Source organism: Numida meleagris, chromosome 9, assembly GCF_002078875.1.
Source record: "Numida meleagris isolate 19003 breed g44 Domestic line chromosome 9, NumMel1.0, whole genome shotgun sequence".
Classification (NCBI taxonomy): domain Eukaryota; kingdom Metazoa; phylum Chordata; class Aves; order Galliformes; family Numididae; genus Numida; species Numida meleagris.
In genome coordinates this window covers 10,065,426-10,084,888 of record NC_034417.1, presented here as the reverse complement: position 1 = coordinate 10,084,888, position 19,463 = coordinate 10,065,426, and the positions used below count along the sequence as shown (strand labels likewise).

Sequence of the window (19,463 nt, the reverse complement as noted above, 5' to 3'; positions counted from 1 at the left end):
GGTTTAGAGTGCACATGGAATATGATAGGATCAGACATGTTAGGATTCAGGTTCCAGGAAGGCTTTTCTTGTAACTAAGAGGCCCTTTGAAGTCTTTAAAATGAGATTCCAAAGGCAACAGAGCGTGGAAAGTCCTAAAGCATCATCCAGTTGTAGTTTTAAATCCTCTTGGATAGAGTCAGAATGAACTCTGATTTTTGCTTTCCTTTTTTTTCTGTACAAAAACAATAAAATCTCCTGAAATTCATAGATGCAAACTTGAATTAAAAACTAAGCAGTGTTTAGGGGAGAGGTATTTTCTGATAAAGATGGAGAGTTAACAAAATGCTATGTTATCTCCATGATCTGCTCGATCACTCCTTTCAGTCACGAATTCTGAGGGTCTGTTTTGTGTGCCTACTGAGATTGTTTTGTGTGAACAAGATGCGATATTTACTTCTGAATAAAAATCCAATGGTTTATGCTTGGGCTAAGTATAATTGGTGATTGTCAGAGAGAAAAAATGCATTATGAATAATAGATTTTTCTGGATAGCCACACATTTTGGCTGCTTTCTAATTCTTGCTTTAGTTTTTTCAGTGCATGACACATCTGTGTTTTAGTTTTCAGTCTCTAAGCAGACCTGTTTCTGTCAGGTGCGAAGTGACTTCCTCCACTTAGTGAAAATTCACTTAGTTTACTTGTGAGTTATTTGCTTGTTCTACTTTTGAGTTTCTAGTTTTGTGTCCACCAGAATGCTCCTCTGCTTTCTGAAACATACACAGAATAATTTTCTTTGGGTACATAACAAGGTTATCACTGTTATAAACAGGGATTCATCAGTTTGCTTTCACAGGTACAGTAGGCACCTTTCTTGAACTAAGCAATTAACTTCTAGTGCACTTTGAAACAAGTGAATGATGAATACAGGTTAATTACAATTAGTGAGTCGAGATTTGGTCCAGTGTTATGGCATGGAATTTTAATCGACACACTTAATGCAGTGGCTTTTACTCATAGAATATGCATTATATGGATATGGTACTTTCTTCTGTAAGTTACTTGAGAAGTTTGAAACCCTAATTCCTCACCATCTTTGCCTTCTTACGTTTGTAGTCTTGTCTGAGAAAAGCTGTGTGAATTTTGGCACTTGCCAAAGTTATCATGTAGAATGATGAAGTTATCATTCTACAGACATTTCTAATTGTGAAGATTACTCTTCACAGTATCCATGCTTCACAATTCATGGACTGAAAACAAGTCGTTGACTCTGCAAGACTGTCAGTGCAGTTTCTGTAATGTAGTTGTTATGGTTAAAAATATCATTTTCTTGTTTTCATTTTAGTCCATTTTAGTGATGATTCAGTGGAGAGAGAATATATTAGTGGCAAATTAGGATGAAATTTGAAGATGCTTCTCAGAGCAGTGCTTCATACCTGTTGATTTATTTGGCTGCAACTGTTCTGGGATCCCATCCTGAGAAACATATTTGATTTACATTTTACTAATGTAAAACTTCCAGAACTAGAGTTCACAGAGCAAGAATGTTTGAACGCACAGAATAATCCATCTTGGTAATTGGTATAATTTTTAAATTATGCTTTTCAGAAATGCTGGATAAAAACAGTCGGTTTTGTCTGCTGATGTTAACCAAACAAAACAATTGCTTAGGGAAAGCAGGTTAGTTCAGGTTGTCGTCTTCCCCCTTCTCCCCCCCCTCCCCATCATTTTCTCTAAGTGTGTTTTAGTGTAGAGCAATAAACACATCTTCAGAAAGGCTTCTTGCTGTTGATTAGAGTATATGGCAAAACAAACAAACAAAAAAGCTAAATTTCGGAGTTTCTCAGAAAATTAGTGCTCATATTTTTCTTTCTTTTTGTCTATATTTCCCTGTTCTACTTATCTAACAGAAACATTCAGATATTATTTCTTACTGTACAATAGCTAAATTACAGGGAGGGATCCAAATTTAAGATGGTGGAAGATTTCCCATATACTTAAGTTTATTGGAGACACTTCATCACAGTGCATCTCAGTTACCAGATAAACTGTAAAAGTGTTGCCTGTTTTTCTTCTGATGCTCATTAAATTTACCAGAAAGAGTTGGGCGTTTTTTTTACATACAAAGGTAAGGGTGTAATAACTCAAGGCTGTGTTTCTCTAATTTGTAGCTGTTTATTACCATCAGTAAATCTTCATAAAGTGCTCAGGAAACTCTACCTGAAAATGATTTGCCTTTAACACGTGATAATCAGGTATTCTCTGCTGGTTTTACTACAAAACATTTCAGGATATCACTAGTGTGCTTCAGCAGCATGGAATCCTCCAGATAATTGAGTAACTTTACTTGAATTTGAAATAATGCTAAATTACTAACAGAGTTCTTAGTTAAGCAGTGTATTTATAAAACTATTCAGCTTTGTATGCTGCCGTAATATTTTTCAAGTACTTGTTTGTAAATAAAAACAGAGGAAAAAAATGGGTACAGCGGATATTCACTTCTCTGCAAAAATTCAGAAGGAACTTTTTCAACCGCCAGTAATAGTTTTTCCAGTTATTTTTATGAGAGCAGCATTTCACTTCCAAACTAGCCCTATGGATCTCTATTGTAACAATGTCCTCCTGAAACTCAATGGGAGTCTTCTTGAATATGGACCAAATAAATTATTTGGCTGCTGGCCATGTGTTGTCTTTCAGAGCAGTACAGTTGTTCACTACATAATAGAACAGGAAGAAAGGAGACATATGGAAATGAAATTTAAAAGAAACAGTAACATTAGTCAATGAAGGTTTAGATGCTCAAGTTGCCAAATAATTAATAGAGTCGTGAAATAAAGAAATAAATTATGAAGCCCACTCTCTAGGTGGTTAGCATTGGAAAAAAATGCTGTCTTTATAGAAAATAAGCAGTCAACTTCAGTTGAAAGATGAATCACACTAACAATTCTTGAAGCTTGGGGGTTTAATTTGTTTTTTTTTTTTTTTCTTAATTTTGCTGCTGCTTTTGTAAAACTACAATGGTATGAGCAACCTATATTAAAACTGTATTTAATAGCATCATTGGAGAGAAATTTGATCTTTCAGATGACTATAAACACTAGACCGGCATGTTTCTGCCTCCTAATTTTATTTTTAAATATGCAATGTAATCCTATGTGTTTTACTGTTGTATATTAAGACATTATTTTAAAAAAAATTAGATGTCATGTTTGTCTAAGTATGCAATCTATATGTAATAACATGAAAGCCAAAATGTCAAAAATACTGCTTGTAAATTTGATGCCTTCAGTAGTCGTTAATGGGAAATATATAGGATGTGTGTGAAAAATATAGATTAACACAGCAATTCTTTTGCCAGTTCAAAAGTTGTGTTTGCTACAGCTTTGCAAAATATTATATGTCCATTCTCTCTAGATGAGTCATCTTTTTGGAAGAAAGAGGAGAGAATATTTTTTCATCATCATGATCATTGTAATAATGAACTGCAGAAACTATAATAGATTTGATCCCTGGCTTGGCAAGCTCTCTGAAAGATTTTGCAAGACAGTTTACATAATTCTTTCCATTGAACTTTCTAGTATTGCATATATTTTAATTGTTAACTCAAACATACCAAACTTATAAGTAGTTTGTAGACTATATAAGCGTAGGTTAATGTTTCATAAGTATTTTATGAGCGGAGTTTGTGGTTATACATTTTCATACTTACAACCTTAATTCACTTGTTAAAATAGGCTCTCTGTTTGCTAATAGTTACCAGCTGTAACTAATACATTAGCAGATCTACCATGTAGTATTTAAAATGACGCATTTCAAAAATCAATAACAAATGTCCTGCTGTAGGATTAATTGGCAAACTTGTCTTGTACAACGGTCAGTACACTATACAAAATTCTTTTGAAATTACTATAAATCAAGAATAGGGAAACAATGGCGTGTAAATTCTTAAAAACTTAGAAGTCAAGTAGGAAAAGCAAAGATACTACTTACTGTAGTTGTTGTTTGCTTCTCTCGTCCCTTTTACTTTGCCTCGCTTATCAATCCTCATATACCACTGAGTTCGACAGAAAAGTCTTCTCACTCTTACATCCCCCCCTTCCATATAATCATAGCTTCTGGTATGTCGCTCAGGGCTGGAACAGTTCACATTTGTAGCCATTTGCTCTGGAGTCATGTCATTGCAAGCTAAAGATATAGTGCCCATTAGAAAGATAATGTAAAAGTATGATCTGTAGAGCAAAATTGGCAGGATCCATGTCAGTATCCATTTGTGCATTATAGTGCAGTGTTCTGGGTGTTCATGAACAACATAATGAAAATTAAATCTCAAGTAGACTGTTGCTCTTAGGTCACCGACCTGCCTTCTGTCTTTACGAGTTACAGATTCATTTAAATGAGATTGTTCCCTCTTCTAGAATTCTGATCGTTATTCCTTAATAGTTAATGACGAAATAGAAGAGCTTCTTAAATATCTCTTCAGTCAGAATATCCTTTAAAGACACAAGTTATAAAAACCTTTGTTGTTGTAACCTTCTGTACTACTTGAATTTGCTGCTTGCACTGAAAGTAAAAGATCTGTGAGAAAAGGTGCATGTGTAAGTCTTTATGCTCAATTGTTACAGACGTGCAAGGATACATTATGCTACTGAAAAGTACTTTACATAAATGTATGACATGCTAAGCTGGCTCTTACAAATATGCAAACGTATATACAATAGATATCTTTCACATAACTGATCTATTACATAAACAGACATTTAAACTGATTGTAAACATTGTTCTATCTTCACTCTTAAGTCCTTCCAAAAATCCTCTACTAATATAGCAGAAATACTTTCTCATGCATGGTAAGATTCTGCTGATTATTTCATACATATATCTTCACTATTAACACGATTATCAGGTAACACTTCCCTAGTTCGAATTTCAAGACAGACTTCAGTCTTAGCCTGTGTTTTTATTCCTGCTTTTGTTTATCAATATGAACAGTTTTCTTAATGCTTTTTAGCATCTAGCATATACAAACGAAGATAAAGCTTATTAACTGTTAGAAACTTAAATGTTCTCATAAAGGACAGATAACTTACTTGTTCCTGTTGATAAGAGCCGGATACCCAAGTATTCCATTTCTGTTGTCTGCTTTTTGCAACATGAGACACACCACTGCAGCTACAAACTTTCTCAGCTCAGAAAGACTCCACCAAAATAGTAATTGTTTCCATAAATCAACACGCTGGAGAGATGTGTGCTTATGCGTGTGCGTGCATGTGTGTGTTGAGCCTGTTGTTCAGTCCTTTTCGATAAATACCTTTGCTGACCTCACTTGGAAGCAATTAGAATTTAACCAGTCAGCTGTCAGTTGAATGCACGAACAAAAATAAAAGGAGGCTTGCATTGTATCGTGTCCAGTGGTCATCAGAGGGAGCTATGTACATAGTTTATACTTCAAATCTCCAAGAATCTACTTTCTAAAAACACAGATCCCATGATGTGTGGATAGAATTGCTTTGCATGCTAGTTAGTGTTTCTGTGCTTTGGTTTAGGTCAGTATTTTTCTGTCTTAAAGAAGAATTCTCCCCTCTTTTAGACACACACACACTTATTTCAGTTTTCTTTCAAATCTTTTCTGCGGCTTGGTGGGTTCATACTCTGCTTATTGCATTTCTGATGGACATACAAAACATGTGGGTTCATTATGTATTGTGGAGAGAGTATGCTGTGGCCGTTATAGATTGTGCTACTGTTTTTATATCATAGACTTGAAAAGAGGAACCACTGCAAAGAAAAAAAATATCACTGAGATTGTATGTGATCTTCCACTAGGGGAAAATGAAAGTGCATATTTGGATGTTTGAAAGACTGACATTCAGATTGCAAGCTTTATTAATGTGAAGGGAAAAGTGCTACTAGGGAACAGACTTCCTTAGCATAGGTGGTTATTAGTTCCTGAAACTCAGAATGTGAAGGGAAAAGTTGTAGTAACACAAGTAAAACTCTCATGCACCAGCCAGTGGATGGGCAGCAGGCTTTCACTCCCCAGAATAGGAGTAATGGGTAATGTGCCTGGCTTTCTGCTTATGAGCTTATATCCATCCCTGGCATCAGTCTTCTATCCAAGTCTGTGCTCCATTTCATCTGTAAAATCTGTTGAGATTCTGATGAATGTATTTTTTAAAGTTACAGAAGATAGGTTTTAAAGTAGCTCTTTATCTTGTTTAACTTCTACACTGTAAATGAGAATACACTTAAAACCCTTCTGTAGATAATATTAAGAAGGAAAGTTTGGAATTCATGAATCAAGAATAATTTAGTTGTCTATACTTGATGCAATAATGCAGTTTATCATTACCTGCTTTGCTTCCCTTGCCACTCCCCCAGTTCTATAGACATTGTTAACAGTTACTTCTTAGAAATTAATGGAAACACTGTATAGAGGCAGCTAAATACCGTGCAGTGTACATATGTGCCACCTTGTGGTAAGGGGGACACAAGTAACATGGGGGCTTTCACTGGGATGATTGCAAATAAACATCAGAGGTAGAAGAGGCTACCCCACCTTGCATTACACAGCCTTTCCTGTGTGCAGGGAATGACTCATTTCCTTCCTTGAAGTCCTCGGCTTCCTTGTTAGTGCTCCCTTGGATTAATCCAATTTGTCCCTCATTTTACTTATTTATAACCATTTTCACTCACAATCCAAGGGTGATCAACTTTTTAGTATCTCCATTTCAGCATATTCTGTTCTCTATATTCTGTGCCTCAGCCTAGTTTTCCTAGTCAGCAAGGGCTCAGTATGTGCGTGACACTGTGTGACTTCCAAAGGCTGAATGTCCATAGTAGCTACACAAAGAGACTTTCATTAAGTTATCTCTTATAAACTGCGATTACAGCAGTTTCCACCTTAACTTCGTGTCTTGTCAACCCACGTCTACCCTTCTGACCAGAAGTGGGGCTGCAATGATTTATCTCAGTTGTGTTTTTGCCAGTACGTTTGCTGGATTTATATCGGTGTGTTCTCAGATCTACTCCACAGTCTGAAGACAGAATGATAGCAATGAAAAAAATCTGTGGTATTCAAAAGGCTTATCTGTTGTGTATTAAAAAGAAAGCAACCAAAGGTAACATGTCTCATGTATTTTACTCAGCAAAGTAGGATGCAAGTAGAAATGGTTTTGTAAATATTCTGTGTGGGTTTTTTATGAGCAGTAACAACTTTCACTTTCAGATCCAAACTGGTTTTAATTTTTTATTTTTCCTTACTAACTTACTGTTTCTGACAGTTAGTTGCAGGAGAATGATGTGTACCTGAGGTTTCAGTTCTAGAAACCTCGAGCTGTGCATGGTCCGGACATAGATATGTATTTCTCTTGAATCTGAAAAATAAATCATTTGCTATGTATGTTTATGCTGTGCTTCAGATATTTATGAAGTTTTGGATTTAGAATTAAAAAGAAAGTTTAAGGCACTAACTGTGAGCTTAGTCAGTGAACAATATAATTATTCTTTAATTACTGCTGATAGAAAATGTGAGAATGTTGAAACTAATTATATAACTTTTTTCAAAATCCTTTAACTGTATTTTTATTTAATCACACAGTTTTGTCTTGCTGTGCAACAAGTACAGCTGCTTAATTTTTAATGAAAGGATGCCATCTTGATCTGCATATGCAAGTCAGGATTTTTTGCATGAATTCAACTCACTTCTTTTTAAGCCAAGCACAACTAATATCCTTCTCAAATTGTTTTATTTTAGTTTTATGGAATATTTATCTTGCCTGGCACTTCTTCCTCTAGCTTCTTAAAAACTTGCACACTAAGGGCTTTGCAAATTGAATCCCAAGCAGGTCTTTAATTATACAAAGAAACTGTTGACCTGATATGCTGGCAGTTTTGTATTTCTCTTGCTAAAGTGTATTTGAAGAAGTGAAGTATCGTGGCAACATGAAACATGAAAATTTGCAAAATAAATGTGCTTTAACCCATCCTTTAGTATTAAAACCTGCCCCCTTTCCATTAACTCATGCATTGGTTCCTGCTCACTCGCATTCACTTGTAGCAGTGCTGTGGGCAGTGCACATATTGGAAAGGAGAAAGTGAAAATAAATGAGAAGAACTTTGCTTTTAGTTATGAAAATTGTGCAGTTTTGTAATATGTACCACCCAAGTTTAGCATTGGGTCATAAAGGCAGTTTAAAAAAAAATCACAACAAGAAAACTCTCCATTTTGTCCAACTTGCCTTCAGGGCAACGCATACCTGATATTCTGCTGCTCGTTGTTCTCCAATTCATTTCCAATTTGCTTTAGAACATCTGCCAAAATTCTCAGAATTGGAGACAGTAAGAAGATAGTCTCAGTGTCAGACTTTTAACCTAAGAAGTTGGATATTAGGACCCTGTGGCAACAGCTAAAATGGGATGGAAAAGTCTTATGAAATTCCCTTTGTAATTATTAAATTTTACATTGTTAGTAATAAATATGAAATAAGGTCTTCAAGCTTTGCTTTTAATTCAGAGTATGGCTATGCACAGATAGGAATATCCAAGACTGAAATATGCACACAATGTGTGTTTTTGTTTTGGTTTTTTTTTTCAAGTACTCAGACAAGCCACCCACTTCTACCCTTTCACCTAGCTCCATACATAGCTTAATTATTGTGCTTTACTCAATAGTTAAACATTTTATTGACCATAACAAAAAAATAATTTGTGAATGAAGTCTAAAGCAAGAATAAAACTTTGTTGCCACAATAATACATACTCGTTATTAGCCTATCTGCAAGTCTTTTAATCTTAGAAAACAGTTTTAGTTCCTTTTAATTGGAGCCCATCTGAAGGCAGATTTGGAGGACAGTTTTCAGCCTATTTTTTTTTTCTAACTGTGGCTTCATTGATCTTCTAATGCTGCGTGTATACCTCATTGAACAAAGGTTGATTGAGAATGGAAAATTATCCTCTTATTCAAATATTTATTTATATCTCTAATTAATATCTCATCATGGAAAAGAACTAGGTTTTGCAAGCTATATGGTCCTGTCTTTGATTTTAACTGCAATTTGCACTCTTTGATTAAAGCACAATAAAGGTGATATGAGCAGTAGACATCCAGTAACTACCTTTTGGCATCTACTCATAGTTAGACAGTGGTGCATTAAGCACTGCACTTTGATATGTAGAGATACTGCCAGTTAAAGTCAGAAAGAAAATGCCATTAAGAGGATTAGTAAAAATGTGCAGCAATTATAATGACATGTCTTAACATCTTATGCTTGTGTTTAATAGAAGGACTGGCAATGTCACTTAGCAGTGGGTAATCTAATATGTATATATCTATAGTACGTAAGTCATCTGAAAGCTGGCTGTGGAGAATAGAGATAGCAAGTGGTCTGAATTTGGGATAAAATGCTTTGAGTGAGAGATTAGTAGGATTTAATTAGGGGAGTGGGAATGGATGCTGCCAGGAACATGCAGGAGAAGGAAGAGCTGGCACGGAAGAGAGGAATATGATTCAGAAGGACTACTGCAGAAAGTTGAGCAAGGGATGGGGATCAAAGGACAGAGACAGTAAGTCAGGAGGCAAGGAAAATATGACAGGAATACTTCCAAAATGTAAAATGAAACCAGGGTTTACACAGAAGCAGTTTTTTGGTTGATCATGAACCTACACTGCAGATCTTTGGCATGGCCCAAAATATGAGGGACCTCCGTTTGCTTACAGCCTGCTATAGCTGGCAGTTCCTGTAATCAAAGAGCAGCGATAGATCCGAAGTGTACTGCTTCCAGTTGAGTACTCTGCATGCAATAGCACTCCTGGGATGGAATTTTAAAAACTTAATCACACTCACGTACATGCTCCACATGTACTGTGCTGTGGGGTAACGTACTCCAAGGGCACAAAACGCCAGTTATTTATCTTGTGCGTTAAGTTAGGGAGGGAACTCGTGAGGAAAAGAATGATGACACAGATTAGTCTGTATCATGCTGCATACTCACAGGGACTGCCAAACTAATGTTATCAAAGTAAACTCTTGTCATCTCCTGACTAATAGTTACATTTTTAAAGAACATTAAAGATATAAAATTATGGGTAATATATTCTTACATAAATCAGAATGATTTATGAGTCAGATTTCTATCATACTGCAGTGATTTACACAGCAAAACATCTGGCTTTCAATCATATTAATGTATTCTGGGTAGGTAGTGTGGGTTTTCTGGAGTTTGTTCCTAGCCTTTGCTCCTGCAAAGTGCACGTTTCATTCTTTTTTTTTTCTTTTTTCTTTCTCCCGAGCCGATTTTCTTTCTTCAAATACTTGATTTTTCCCATGCAGCTCCTGAAAGGACAGTCTTTTCACTGAGACACACTCGCCTAACAGCAAGAGCTTTGACTGTGATGTATGTATAAATGGACAACAGAAGGAATAGAAAATATACAGATGACATGATTAGCCACATAGATACTTTCATTGCAGTTTAACAATATTATTCAGACTTTCAAATAAACACTTGCCCATACAGTGCATTGAAAGTGTCACTGTATGGAATGACACTGATATAAATTATGACATCTTCAGTTTAAGGGGCATGGCTATACCTAAGCTGGTAGCAAAACTCTACGTACTTAAGTAGGTCCAGGGTTTCACCTGAGCTTTAACATGGATTCCTTCTTTTATCTTATTTGCAAGTGTTTTAAGTCTTGAGGTTTAACTTGACTTTTCTTCAGTGGCTTGCATTATTTCTGTTTGAAGTAGGCAATTAAGAAGGGTGATGTCATCAGTAAAAGCAACTGCAAAATACCAAAACATGAGACTGTATATGGCAGAAAGGCTACTGGATTACTGCTGTTTTTAATATTTGATTTTAGGAAATAGCTAGAGTAAACCCTTTCCTAACCTTCAGTTAACTATTTGGCTGTATTATATTATGTCTGATCTAAAAGCAAATAGTAAGAGGGGGGAAGGGAGGAAAGGGCCCTGTTCCCCTGTGAGGTTATGCATACAGTTAAAAACTCATGAGTAAATTCAGAAAAAGAGCAATTCTCTATAATAGTTGCATGTTATTAAATACCTGTCAGAGACAGGGACCCCATTTAGCCTCGGTTGTAGTACTTCCCCGTTGTTTACTGTTTGGATGACAAATAAACATTTGCAGAACTGAGTGAATTTACTAAGAATGCCTTTAATAGAGAAACTGTTAATGACTGATTTACAGCGTGTTCTCCACCACTTTCCCTGCTTTTCTCCATTCCCTCACTGATTATAAAGTCCACAATATCCTACTAAATCTGTGTAACGTCAGGCCAGAGTAATCATTTGATAATCTGTAAGAGTGTGAAAGGAGGATGTGAGAATGCTGAGATCTGTACTCAGACGCCAAGTACAAGAGCAGGGTTAGAACCAGCGTGTCAGCATGGTTCCTGAGGCATGTAGTGTGGGTATGGACCAGTAGACCAGATTTTCTGTGGCTTGAATATAAAGGGCAGAGTAAAGTTTCAGAATGCCTTTGCATTCAAAGGACATTACAATTCTGACATATTCTCAATTTGTCGAGCTCCTTTCACAGTTCCAGCAAGAGTTTTGGCAAGGTGTGACGTTTTGTTGCCTAGAATGAAGGTAGTTTTTATTCTGAGGTACTGTCCTGCTTCTCTATACGTGTAGTTCTTTTGTAGATTCAAGGAGTGATCTGTTCTGTTGGGGAACAGCTGTACTGTCTTGAGTTTAAATGTCTCTCACTGCAGCTGTCACACTGTTAAGTAGTTATTTGCTGGGCTTCTGGCATTAGCAAGGATAGAATTTTGTCAGCAGCTGATGAAGGTCAGGCTTTAAAACAGATCTGAATCAGAACTGATATAGGTCTGATCTGCCTCTTTGCTCCTGGCTTGCTTTGCTTATCATAATTATGACATTACTAAGATAATTTCTATACTTTTAACAGTATTTCAGTTGCTAGTTTTTTCGTGCTTACTTTTGACTAAGATTGTCCGCTGTAGCTAAATTTTATCCACTCAAACCTAAATATTACTGTTAAGTGAAATTGGAATGCAGAACATTTGGGAGGTGATAAAGAGGCAGAGGGGGGAAACCAGCCAAGGACTAAGTCATCTGTGTATTCTATTCTTTCCCATGGCAGACAACATTTTAAACTTTAGTACTAAAGCGGAGAGAAAACTTGATGCCTTAATAGCAGTTTGTCTTGTGCAGTGGTAGCTTTTCTTGTCAATTTACAATATTGGATTGAATGAATCTGCAGCATCTGCCTAGTTTCTACCTACTGCATCTCTTGGCAATGCCATACTTGACAGCAGATCTTTTCTGTATTAAAAGAACATTTTTTTGAACTGACTTTGTATGACTACAAAGAATGTATGATTACTGCTCTTTTGCTTCAGTGGTATATATTTCCTCATCCATTAGAGATGAAAAACTATGGCATGTGTTTTAAAAATATATGCATCATGTTTGAGAAGAAAATTTTGTAAGAATGTTCATTATTCACTTAGGAATTATGTGATTTTTGGAGACTGCTGAGCACAAAAAATAAGTGCATGTGATGTCTTGTAAATATCCAGTACTCTGAAAATCGTTTTTAAAACTTTCTCATATGCATATATACACCGGATTTTGATTTTCCTGATACCTATGAAAAAAATGTTTTATAAACACAAAAGTAGGTATACCAGCTCCAGCGATAAAATTGCTGTGCTGAACGTGGGAGCCAACTGTGAGCGTGTGTTTTTTATTTTTAAATCCAGTTCTTAAAAAAACACACACTAAGGAGATAAAATCACTCTTTCCTCAAATATTTATTTATTTCTTTATTTGAAAGAATTTTAACAATCAGTTTTTTGCTAGTTAACCACATTGCAGTAAAATCCTTCTCTGAAGATCATGCCTTTGTTTATTTGTTTGTTTCATAGCATTGTTAGGCATGAACAATACATTGGCAGCATCTGGTATAAATTCTTGGTTTCTAAGATGTCTCTGGTGAATAGTTTATCAAATTTAACATGTATTCTATAATCTTTAGTTACAGATTAATTTTTCTACACAAGTAAATGGTCTGTGCCCTTCCTGATAAATACTGTTGGTCCCTAAAATGTTTATCTTTTCTTGACTGAGAAGCCTGTGGAAGAAAAGAGCTATCTTAAAGTATTCTAAAATCTTGTTACAATTCTTAGATCCTAGTATGAAGATTGTGAGATTTTTGTCAGTAATGCCTTTTACTTTTGTCTGCTTTTTTCCATGGCCTTGCAACCAACATGACTTTAATAGACATTACTTCAGCAACAAGAAGAAAATCTTGACTGGGGATCTTATCAGTGCTCAGAAATACCTTAATAGGCAAGGGATACGGCCAGGCTCTTTTCAGTGATCATAGAATCATCATAGAATCATAGAATGGCCTTGGTTGAAAAGGACCTCAAAGATCATTGAGTTTCTACCCCCCTGCTGAGTGCAGGGTCGCCAACCACTAGACCAGGCTGCCCAGAGCCACGTCCAGCCTGGCCTTGAATGCCTCCAGGGATGGGACATCCACAAGCTCCCTGGGCAACCTGTTCCAGTGTATCACCACCCTCTGTGTGGAAAAACTTCCTCCTAATATCTAACCTAAACCTCCCTGTCTCTGTTTAAAACCATTCCCCCTTGTCCTATTGCTATCCACCCTTGTGAATAATCATTCCCCCTCCTGTTTATATGCACCTTTCAAGTCTCCCTGGAGCCTTCTCCAACCTAAACAAGCCTGGTTCCCTCAACCTTTCCTCATAGGAGAGGTGCTCCAGCCCTCTGATCATCTTGGTCGCCCTCCTCCGAACTCATTCCAAGAGCTCCACGTCTTTCTTGTACTGGGGGCCCCAGGCCTGGACACAGTACTCCAGATGGGGCCTCAAAACAGCTGAGGAGAGTGGGACCACCACCTCCCTCTCCCTGGTGGCCACTCCTCTTTTAATGCAGCCCAGAACATAGTTAGCCTTCCGGGCTGCCAGCGCACACTGCTGGCTCATGTCCAGCTTCTCGTCCACCAGGATCCCCAAGTCCCTCTCCGCAGGGCTGTACTCGAGGAGTTCTTCCCCCAGTTTGTATAAATACCTGGGATTGCCCCAGCCCAAGTGCAGCACCTTGCATTTGGCCTTGTTGAACCTCATTAGGTTCTCGTGGGCCCACTTCTCCAGCCTGTCCAGGTCCCTCTGGATGGCTTCCCTTCCCTCTAATGTATTGACTTTAGATGCCCAGAGACAGAATAAGGGGCAGCGGGTACAAACTGGAACACAAGAAGTTCCATACAAAGGAAAAACAAACTTACTTTGAGGGTTACAGAGCACTGTAACAAACTGCCCAGAGAACCTGTGGAGTTCCCATCTTTAGGGGTATTGAAAACCCTCCTGGACATTTCCGCCCTAACCAACTGTAGAGAACCTGCTTTAACAGGAGGTAGATAAACAATTTCCAGAGATCCCTTCCAACTCCTATGGTTCTGTGATTGATGAGTCTCTGTACAGCTGTGGAAAAAGTACTTGATTATGCCCACAAACGATGAAGCAAGTTTGCATGAATGATGTTAATGCTGGATTTACCAAATTCAGAGTTTTTTTATTTTGCAATCTTACTATCAACTAATCCAATATCAGAAGAAAATTTATACTTGCTGATTTCCACAATTTGTAGCGTGAAGCAGTAGGAAGTGTAGAATCACAAAACATTTAAAAATACGCAGAAGCTGACATTTATTCCATTAGAAATATTTTGCACAGTGGGAGTGTTCTTATGCCTCCAGAGGAATGTTTGCAGTGTTGAATCAAGGTACTTCTGCCTCTTTCTTCAACGTGAGGAGCAAATAATTTTACTTTAGACTCTTCTAACCAAACAATTTCTGTAATAGTTACAGGCACAACTACTGTTATCTCAAACATAGCAGATGTCTCAAAGAATGCAACTTTGATCAAATATCAGTCTTTTCAATGTCCACATACTTCCTGAGTAGCTTATTGCCTGAATTGGCAAGCTTGGTGAACCTGTGCGCGAGGAGAATGTTGAGCATCCTCAAGTATCCAAAGGGGCCTATTAATGTACCAACAGGTGTTACTATGTGGAAGAGAATAGAGAACCAGCTATGGGATGAAGAAAATTAAATGGCATTAAAATCACTGAAAGAGAAGAAATAATGGAAAAATCCTGGCAAATCCTAAAAGAAGTGAGAGAGATGTGAAACCTGGGGATGAAAAGAGGAAAGTAAGGAGCTCCTAATGTATAAAGTAAGTCAGAAGAAACAAGAGCTACAAAATAGGGGATCCTGTGAAGGTACGCTTGAATGGCCTGGAGTCATTTTACCGAAGTGCAGGGAAGGATCAAGGAATTTCTCATACAAATCCCCTCTCCTCCTGTCTAGTGTTTTCTTTCAAAACTTAGATTATGTTATTTCTTCTCTGACAAATCAAATATGCATGAAGCTCTACTGTGTGGAATTGTTTCTAGGTTTAGTGTAAATACATTGAATAATCAATGTATTTTGACTCTGGTGATGTGCAGTAAAAGACTTCTAGAGACTATTGTACTGCACAGGGAAAAAGCTTTATTCACACAAAAAGTGTTTGTTTGTAGAAGCCAGAGATAAGTTGTCTGTTTTGCTTTTATAAACTGTACTATTTCAAGGCAAGTTTAGCAAACCTGATTGTGTGACCTGTACTTTTCCCAGTGGATGTTTCTTTCAGCTGAGGCAGCCAGGATAGTAGCAATTGGAGCTAGTGCTGAGCAGGGTCAGCCTGGGTCTCTTTTCTAGTTCTGCTGAAATTTAGGTAGATAAGGGCCAAAGACATTGATGTGCTTTATTTTGTGTTGTTGCTGGTTGGTTGGTTTGGTATTTTTCCCGCTCAAGAAATCCATTCAACTGCGTACTTATCAAAAAAAGTAGAGAAGTTCCCTTTTGCATGGTCTTTGGTTCCTTTCCTAGATGCAGAGGTGTAGGGGGAAAAGTATCTGGCTTCAGTATGGTCACATTGAAATCTGTTGTAGAAACTGAGGCATTGAGGATTGATCCTGAAATTCCCTTTGTGACATGTGGTCCCTGTTCCTTTGTGAATGGAAATCTTGCTCTTTTCTAATGCATGTGGAGAAAACAGCTGGTCTATTCTGCAAAGCAGTGCTATTATGTCTTAGTCACAGTTTTCAAGATACCAGATACTAGCTTGCATTTTGCAGAAAAAGAGCTCCCATCAGCACTGGCAAGAAGATAAGGCCTCCAGTTAGTGGCTCTCTAGAGCAGAAGATTATTTTTGGAACTTTCATATCTTTTTTACAGGCCAGTAAACCAAAGCAGTATTCCTGTAAAATATAGAGATCTAGATATAAAACAGTCACTCTTTTTTTTTTTTTTTTCTGAGCTTTATTTCTTGTTGATTTGTAAGCAAAACTGAAAATACTGATTTTTTTGGGGTTTTTTTTTTCTTTGTTTCTGTGGACAGTGTTTTAAGATAATGGTACACCAGAGTGTAGCCAAAATAGGTGTCTGAAGGACCAAATTGTTCCATGTTTCTTAGGTCTTCTTGTAAAAGAGGAGAGGTCTGGTCTTGAGGGTTTTTTTTAGTTCCTGCCCCACCTTTCTGAAGATGCATATGCTCTCCCTCTTCAGTTTTGAGAAACACCCCCAGGGCATCCTTTTTATTTGAACTGATTTTCTGGATGTTTATCTTTTTCGATCTGGTCATGAGAAGCACATCTGGTTCCTATTTTAATCAGTATTCCAGGGGGAGCAACATCATATTATAGAAGGCTAACAATGCTACAATAATAATCCATAATGATGCAACTTCTGGTAATTTAAAACTGTTTTATCCACTGTTTGTAGAAGTGTGTTAATGATGTAGGCCAACTGATCTCTTTGTAGATTAAACTCACCCTGGGTCCTAATAATAGAGAAATGTCTGACATCCACATAGACAAACCCTTCGAACTGTCAGGAATTCCTGGTGTTTTTTTAAATGTCTGAACATTTTAGTATTTATGGAAAGTGCCAAACCAAAGGTTGTGGAAACTAAAGCAATCTGTTGAAAAAGAAAATGGTAAAGCAGCTCCTGAGTTTGTTTATGGGTGAACTTTTGCTTTTAGAGATGATAGGGTTGGAGGTCTTAGTCGTGTTTTTCTTTACTTTGTTAGTTGATTTAGTACTTGGCCTATACACTGAGCCTGCCGGAAAGTGACAGTGATTAGTTTATAACAAGGCTGTGTGCTAGCCGCTCAAAGAAGTTGCCAAACAGCCTTCAGGTGATAGTATTTTTTTCTGTATTTCTTGGTTTGAGTCAGCAACAAAGGGGAGAGACTGACTGAGAGAATTTCTTGGAGTTATGCGTGCATACGTACTTTTAGTGAGTATGTAACGCTGAAACATGATATCTATGAAATTCTCATGAGTTCACAACAGTCAGTAAGACAGCAGACTCCAGTACCTAATGTAATGTGGTAAAGTTTGTTGAAGAGTTGACCTACCTCAGTTATATTCATATTTACATCCTTATGTCGTCAGCTCCTTTAAAGAATTACCACTGGTGCCATCTCCATGCTAGGCTTTCACATTATTGCAGAATAATCTGAAGAAGTTCTCCTTAAGAAATATATTTGGCAGGTGGGGAGAGTGTATACTTGAGTTGAGTGAGCTCTAATTTCAGAGTATCAAACCCTTTCATTCAGCATTCAAAATATTTCTTGGAATTGTCACTTTAATATATTCCTGCTTCTCTCTTTGCTCTGATTCTGCAAAGTTCCTCACTGAAGCAGGGTATGGTAAATTTTAAAATTGAAGGTCCAATTTAATATCAGTATGACTGAATTGGGAGTGACATTCTTGGCAGGATGACTGCGTTATACATTAATTATTTTAGAGACTAAAATTCTACGTGAAAGTTGTGGTTCATGACCTCTAGTCCTTTCTACTCAAACCTGGTTTTAAGAAAAGTTAAAGTTTGAAATAAAAAAGAAAAATTAAAATTTTGCAAATTGTTATGTTTTAGAGCACCTTGACTGCAGTCACCATCAGTGGAATTCTTCTAAAGGTCTGTGCTCCTGGTGGGAGAGCGTGAAGGAGGGGTACAGAAATGAAATTCAGCAGTTAGTGTCTCTAATTTATTAAGAAGTACCGCTCTTGTTTTCTAAGTACAAGCCTTAATAGAGGAAAGAGAGCAGCAAATGGTTAATTTCTTAACACTTCCACGATATCACAGGTTTAAAAGAGCAAACTATATAAAACAGCAAAGCAATGAAACCTTTAGAACTTACAGAACATAAAATTTTAGAATTTTATCTGAACTTCTGTAAATATTCTATACTTAGAACATCAGGTGAGGGATATCCAGTGACTACATTAAATTGGAAAAGCCACAGCACCTCTCATTGCTTGAAGTTTTTGTTTTGCATTTTTAAATAAACTAGAAACAAATGCATGAATGCTATTGCAACTGTGTTGGCCAAGGAAATGTTTTGAATAGCTTTGTTCCATCATCCTGCAACAAAGTCAGTTACGCTGATGAAATGTTAGATTTTTAACTTCCCATTCACATGAGAGAGATTGTAAAAGGCTATTCCTTGGCGTTATGCATCAAGGAGTGACTTGCTAGAATGGTGCAGTTCCTTCTGCTGGTGGAGTCCAATTTTTATAACATCTATGCAGTAGAATATTCTTCACTTCAGATACTGAACTGATTATTTCTGCTGCAAACATCTGAAGTGATACTACATTGCTGTTAGACGTGGACGCATTTCAGTGGTAGATAAAAGGAAATATTACTAGCCACTATTTACAAAGCTCCTTTGGAACCCTCATGTTTTGTAGCTATTATATTTCTTTGACAGGTATTTACATAAAACAAAAAACTTTAAGAGATACTTTATTGTGAATTGGGGCAGGGGAGTGGAATTATAGAATTTTAAAGAATGGAAAGATGGAAGATTCCCTGATATGTTACTTTGGTGAACTGGATGTTATTTGACCCTTATTCCTATTTTTTGAGATATTTCAGCTGTATTTCATAAACTGTTCTCATCTTTAGAATGTTCCAATTTGGAAGTATTTTCATGAGTCAAAAATACTTTTGCTTCTACTGAAGGAATGGGGTGGAGAATCATTTCGCTGTCTCTTTGGCATATTTAGATTTCCCAAGAAGCCAATCTCAATCTATGGGTACTAAACCGAGTTTCCAACCTGGGAATGTTTTCAGATGGTTTGCACTGGCTACTGCTTCCAGTGTTGAAATTATACCCTGAGTATAAACCAAATCTGTCTTTCAGTGCTCTTGGTTTAATTTCTGTATTCTTTTGTCTGACTTAGTTCTTTCCTCTAGAATGTTTCCTGTATGTATTATGATTTAGCTTCTACATGAGCTGTGTAATTGCTTTCAAAATACAGCATAACTGTGTAGATAACAACAACAACAAAAAAGTACATGTTCACATGATTTTCCTTGTACGTATATTTAGGAACAGGGTAAGTATTGTTGCATAAAA

General features: G+C 36.9%; 2 protein-coding genes across 13 annotated transcripts in view; one reads left to right on the top strand and one right to left on the bottom strand.

The window, feature by feature from the left end:
- Nucleotides 1-5,285, bottom strand: part of FGF7 (fibroblast growth factor 7) — a 29,419-nt gene extending 24,134 nt beyond the window's left edge. The window contains exons 1-2 of one of the 4 annotated variants that reach the window (XM_021407955.1): nucleotides 5,067-5,285; nucleotides 3,970-4,208 (exon numbers count right to left, since the gene is read on the bottom strand). In XM_021407955.1, the coding sequence (XP_021263630.1) occupies nucleotides 3,970-4,208; nucleotides 5,067-5,131 (304 nt within the window). In that variant the 5' untranslated portion in view covers nucleotides 5,132-5,285. Of the gene's footprint in view, nucleotides 1-3,969; nucleotides 4,555-5,066 lie in introns of all 4 variants that reach the window. The other 3 variants (XM_021407956.1, XM_021407957.1, XM_021407958.1) reach the window with 3 other exon arrangements.
- The window catches only part of FAM227B (family with sequence similarity 227 member B), a 121,202-nt gene that overhangs the window by 41,405 nt on the left and 60,334 nt on the right, over nucleotides 1-19,463 (top strand). The window lies entirely within an intron of this gene.